At 50.7% G+C, this 6,183-nt stretch overlaps 1 protein-coding gene across 1 annotated transcript; it reads right to left on the bottom strand.

Moving 5' to 3' along the window:
- Positions 1 to 1,779: 1,779 nt before the first annotated feature.
- Positions 1,780 to 3,120, bottom strand: DRD1 (dopamine receptor D1; the record flags this gene model as incomplete). The annotated part of the gene is made up of 1 exon (XM_082835959.1): positions 1,780 to 3,120. The coding sequence occupies one exon, from the start codon at positions 3,118 to 3,120 to the stop codon at positions 1,780 to 1,782; it is 1,341 nt and encodes a 446-aa protein (XP_082692085.1).
- Between the last annotated feature and the right edge of the window lie 3,063 nt (positions 3,121 to 6,183).

Genomic DNA, 6,183 nt, shown 5'->3' with positions numbered 1-6,183 from the left:
AAAACACATTTAACAAATGCAACACAACTCATTCGTGGTTGATTTGAGTTCACAAAATAATTTTATTATATGTAAGAAAGCATACAGGCAATAAAATTAAGAAAACATTCACAATGCATAAATAACACAGACCTGATGCAGGAGATAGTTTTCAGTAGATATCTTTCTTATCACCCATTTCATCTAAATGTTAAGTCAGTTGCTTATCAACAAGAATACTTTGTAAACATTTCCAAAACATTCTCTTGAACTGCCCCACATGAATTAGTATCTGGCAATAGAGCCTTGGGATACTTTTTACAGTCCAGGTGATGACACAGAAACTTGATGCCAAAGCACAGAGAAAGGGCTAACATTCGTCAAAAGAGATGCTGATGGCTTTGGTGTGCTTAACATACGCAAAGAGAAGGGGTCTCCTGTCTTTTCTACCAACAGAAGAGTCTTGCCCAAGGATGACATTGAGGCACCCTCTGTTAGTGAGTATACCATTAACATTTAGACTTTTTAAAAAAACCAATTCTAAGTTCAGATTAAAGCACTACAAAAAGGAACCCCACTGAGTAGCTTGGCTGGTAAGATGGAGATGCAGGATTTGACTTTTGTCCATGGGTGAGACTGTTGTGACACACGAGTTAAGGAAACTCACTGTCTTCATTACACATCTCTAACCAGGACAGTCATTTATTTGGCTCAGAAAAGCTATCTGACACAGGAAATGAGAAAAGACAAAGAAGGCCAATTATTTTACATAAATACAAAGCGGCATACACTTTTTATTACCACCTAAGATCATATATTTCAAGTTGGATTCTTCTTAAGCTAACTTTTATTTCAAATATTTACAGAACTGCAAATCATTCTCCTGGGAAAGACTTTGTCACTTAAGAAATTTTGAACACAAGAGCAGCTATGCTTTTTTAAATCTTTCAAAATCTTTTGAGGAGAAAAAAAAAGCAATCACAGCATTTGTCAATTCTCACCTCGTATTTATTTGTTCCCATGAATTTTAAGGAATCATCACAACTTCTTTGTTTTTTTTCTATTAGACTTCGCTGTGTTTCTGGAAGTTATACATGAGCATTTAGACTCTCAGAGAGTCTATGTGTTTGTTTCATCGGCTTATAAAGTGCTAGTTAAATGGACAAAAATGCTATTGTAAGATTTCAGATAACTCATTCATTCACCCTATTAAATATGATAAATATAGATTTATTATAATAAATTAAAAATATTCATATAATACAATAACTAAATAAACCAATATCAACAAAGCATCAACTCTGGAAAAAAAAATCCCATTCCTACTGTAAGGCTCAATTATTTTTTAGGAATAATTTATGAAGGCATGCACCTACCTTTACAATCTGAAAACTTTGCTTGGACCAGTGTTAGCACCTGTTTGTACACAGCAAACTCAACCCTTCTCACTTCCTTCTGGGAAAGATTTAATATTTAAGTGAAGCTGTTCATTGTTGATTCTTTGCCCTGTTTCTTAAGTCCTAAGATAAGGCTCAGTTTCTAAAAATAATTTTGGAGCCAAAGACACGTCCCTCATGAACACTCGCTTCACTTGTGTCCCTCTTGATTCGCTATGAACAACACAGAAAACACACTGGCATGTAGATTAAAATGTAGTTAGTTGTGTGTTGAGGGGAAGCAGCAGAGGAGGGCTCGCCCGACATCGGAGTCTCACCACACCTTAGTTTCTTCACAGCAAGCCCCAGAGAAGTCTCCTCTAGCTTCTGGGATGAGCATGTCTGCTAGGATTCATTTTGGAGTTCAGGTCGGGTGCTGTCCGTTTTGTGTGACGGGCTGGATCTTCTCTAGGGAGACATCAGTGTCATAGTCCAAAATGACAGACAGGGCTGGGGAGAGCTTCTCCAAGGGCTCAGCTATCCCACCCGCCTCCGCCTTCTTCAGGTCCTCAGAGGAGCCCACGGCATGTGGGATCAGATACACCAGATTGCAGTCCTTGGAGATGGAACCTCGAGGCTCGTGATGGCTGGAAAACACCACAGCCCCGTTGTTATTGATGCTAACCGTCTCTATGGCATTATGCGTCGCCGGGCAAAGTCTGTAGCATCCTAAGAGGGTGGAAAATGCCTTCCGAAAATCAGCATTAAAGGCATAAATGATGGGGTTCAAGGAGGAATTAGCCCACCCAAACCACACAAACACGTCAAAGGTGATGGAATCGATGCAGAAGGGCTGGGTCTCCCCAGACCCACAGAAGGGCACCATGCAGTTCAAGATGAAGAAAGGGAGCCAGCAGCACACAAACACCCCCATGATCACAGACAGAGTCTTCAGAACTTTAGTCTCTCTTTTGAAGGACATCTTGAAGGAGCTTTCCGGCTGAGAACACTCCACGGGGTTTCCGTTACCGGTAGTGGTCTGGCAGTTCTTGGCATGGACTGCGGCCCTCTCCAAGGCTGAGATGCGCCGTATTTGTTTCTGGGCGATCCTGTAGATCCTGGTGTAGGTGACGATCATGATGGCCACAGGGATGTAAAAGCTTATTAGGGAGGATGAAATAGCATAGGTCCTGCTCAAGCTGGAGTCACAGTTGTCGGTGGTCTCATCCAGGGAAGTGGCATTCCCATCAGAGGGGCTTGTGGGTTTCGCCTTGTGCCAGCTGAGCTGCACCGGAATGAAGGAGATGAGAACAGACAAAGTCCATGCCACGCTGATCAGAATGAAGGCTGCCTTGGGGGTCATCTTCCTCTCATACCGGAAGGGGCTAGAGATGGCCCAATACCTGTCCACGCTGATCACACAGAGGTTGAGGATGGACGCGGTGGAGCACATGATGTCAAAGGCCACCCAGATGTTACAGAAGGACCCAAAGGGCCAGAAGCCAGCGATCTCAGCCACCGCTTTCCAGGGCATGACCAAGACAGCCACCAAGAGATCCGACACGGCCAAGGAGATAACGAAGAAGTTGGTCACCTTGGACCGCAGGTGTCGGAACCTGATGACAGCAGCACAGACCAGCGTGTTCCCCAGGAGTGTGGACAGGATGAGCAGCGACAGGAAACAGGCTGTAAGGATGCGGAAGGAGAAGTCCCTCTCCACCACCATCCCGGCGCCGTCCATGGTAGAGGTGTTCAGAGTCCTCATCTTCCTGAGGGAGAGCGCAGAGGGGGCTCGGACACCCCTCAGTTTCCTAAGCAGGGATTAGGGGTGGGTCAGACCTGCAGGAGTCCTCGCTGGTCAGGCAGCCCCTTGCACAGCCCCACTTGCTCCCCTGGGTGGAGGACCTCACCAGCATTCCATTAGAGGGCTGCAGCAACTGTGTGGCAGGAGCCTGCCCTTGGCAGTCCAGATCAGCCCCTTGGAAGCTCCCTCTTGCTCTCTACAACTGTCTTCTGACTCCCTTGCTCCAATTCACTGTCACGGGGACCAGTTGGCCCTTCAATGCCCCATGGAAAGCACTGGCTTTTTAGCATATTCTAAGCTATCAATCCAGAGACTCCGGGTCTTCTGACGAGCTAGTCAATTGTCGTCACATTTCAGGGCTGTTGTCTTTCTGGTGGTGACAGAGAATTCTCCCCTTCTGAGGCGCAGCTGAAAATACATGCCTTGCTCCTCCAAGCCCCTGGCTCTGCACCAGCTCCCCCAAAGCTCTAGAAAGCAAAGAGAAAGCAAAGGACGTTTGCCAAGATAAGCAGATCGCATCTTTACTGTCAAGCCCAATCCAACCCCCTCTGAGCCACCTACCTTGCCTTGGGGTTGTCTCTCTCCAAGCCCCCAGGAGCTCGGGGAGAGCGGGCTTCGCGAGGCTCCCGGGAGGCACGCCTCAGTCCTATCCTGCGCGCGCAGCTGGGGTTCTGCTCCCGATGCACAACAGTCGCCGGAGCGGGTTTGGGAAAAGGATCCTGGGCCAGGTCCACAGAGAGCTGGCGCTGCCCCCACTGCCTCCAATGGCTAGAGATGGTTCAAAGCGGACGAGACCCCGAAAAATGCCCCCGGACGCTTGGAGCTTCCTTGAGAGAGGGCACCCCCAGTAATAGTCACCTGGGCAGCTCCTTTGCTTCCCTTCTCCGGAAAACGAGCGCCCGGGCGCCCCTCGAGTGGCCTCTGGTCCCTCGGGGAAGAGCCCTGCGCCTTCCCGCGGAACTGCCCGCTACCTGCCAAGGAGCCCGTGAGAACACGAGGCAGGGAAAGCCGAGCTGGCACCGGCGGGCGCACGGGCTGGCCAGGTTCCCTCGGGGCACAGCCCACCCCCCCCTGCGTCCCTCCCCTGCCCTGGAGGCGGGCTTCGCTTGACAGGCAGAGTTACAGGCGACAGCCCCACGTGGTTCCCCCGGTTGGTGCCGCGGGCGAAAGGGGTGGGGGACGTCCAGGTGAGCGCTCGCCCGCCCCGGGTTACCCCGCCGAACCCCGGGCCCCTGGCACTCGGGACAGCACCCGACAGGGGCCCGCGAGAAAAGATCCGATGTTAAAACCTCAAATGAGCCCGAGTTGCCGGAAAGCAAAGCTCCGCCCGACACTCAGAGCCTCCTGGGGTCAACCCGAAGCCTTTCCCAAAGACCAAACGGAAGCAGGGACAGCGCTCACTCTCCCACGGACACCAACCACTAGAACAGCGCGCCCAGGTCCGACAGGCGCTGCCTCCAAGTGCCCCCCAACTAGGGTGAGATGTGCCTTGCGGGCGCCTCTACTCACCGCTCGCCGGGAGGGCTCCGCGCAGCAGTGCGCCTGGCCGGTGCGCTCCGCTGCGCCCAGAGGGCTCTCACTTCGCGCTCGGCTGGGGTAGTGGGCTCGTCCACGGTTGCGGTCAAGGCCGGACTGCAGCCAGTGTCCAGCGCCCGGCGAGCGCCCCAACCCCAGAGCCACGCGCTCAGCGGGCCCGGGGCGCCCTCTGCCGGCGGTTTTGGCTTCCAGCGCCCCGACTGCGCTCTCTCAGGCACCAACCTCACCGGTATGGGCTCCAGCATCCACGCGGTACCCGCGCTTGGACCCACTCTTCCCTGACTATGACCGCCAGAACCTGGGAAAGAGGACTCCTCTGCTTGAAATCCCCTAAAAACTGACAAGGTGAAAATTTTTCTTTTGCTAGCACTGCATTCATTGAGCCACTGTATTTTCCTGAGCCTCACTACGTACCAAGAGCGACAGGGTAAGCAAGATACAAGCCTTGCTCTCAAAGAGTAAACCAGAGAGAACTCGCCTTATGTCGTCCACCCTTTAAAGAATCCCTCCTCATAAGCCTCCTCATCTTCACTTTGCCGGAGTGGAAAATCAGGTTCAAAACACTACCCAAAGTTGCACAGAGTTAATGACGGTGCCAGCTGCCTGACTCCCACCCGCGTGTTCTTTTCACCTACACGCCACTGCCTACTGGGAACTCTGAGTCTAGTGCGGGATCCGGCGAACTAAATAATTACCCACAGAGCTAAAATAGAGGAAAGGACAAGATGGAAGCAAGAAGACCTGGTGGAGATGATTGTCCCTGAGCCCCTCCCCTGCTGCCCTGGGCAATGCCTCACAGGACAGACTTCACTGCTGTAAATGGCGAGATCACCGCGCCTTGCCGTGCCTTCCTAGGCGTGGGGAATCCGTTAAGCAAGCAGTTTCCATGTCAGACTGCCAGGCTTCCTGTCCCTACCCTGCCGCTGCTGGCTGCGTGTGCCCTCTATCCTCTCTGAGCTTGGTTTCTTCCCCTGTAAAATGGTGATGACATAACAGGATTGTTATAAGTATTAAATGAGATGATGTTTATACAGGGCTTGGCACGGAGCCTAGGACCCAGTCAGCCCTTTCCAGGTAGGCACCCCTGAGGGCTCGTTAGAAAACCTATAGACTTATCTCCTTGAGAACCTCGCACCACACTGGAAGCCACAATTTTCTCTGTAAAAACCCTGACCCTAAATAATAATTCCATTCAATTAGCCAGTTCAAACTGCACCTTGATTTTAAATGAAAGAACCGCATTACAGACAGCAGACCCTCCTGTGCCTCTGTTACCAGCTCTGTTCTTCCACCCTCAGCCCTGCTGTCACACATATTGACACCATGGGTCATGAGTCATGGTCACAGATACAATTTTTGCCACAAACCTGCCCAAAGAACCACATGCGAGAGTCTTAAAGCAATGCTTAACATAATACTTCCAGATCATTTTCCTTAAGGTAGTCATTCCCCAAGCTTCCTGGCTTTATTGCATCTTTCTCTCCCTTT

Source organism: Leucopleurus acutus (genome assembly GCF_964270905.1).
Source record: "Leucopleurus acutus genome assembly, chromosome: 3".
NCBI lineage: Eukaryota > Metazoa > Chordata > Mammalia > Artiodactyla > Delphinidae > Leucopleurus > Leucopleurus acutus.
This window is presented reverse-complemented; position numbering and strand designations above follow the sequence as displayed.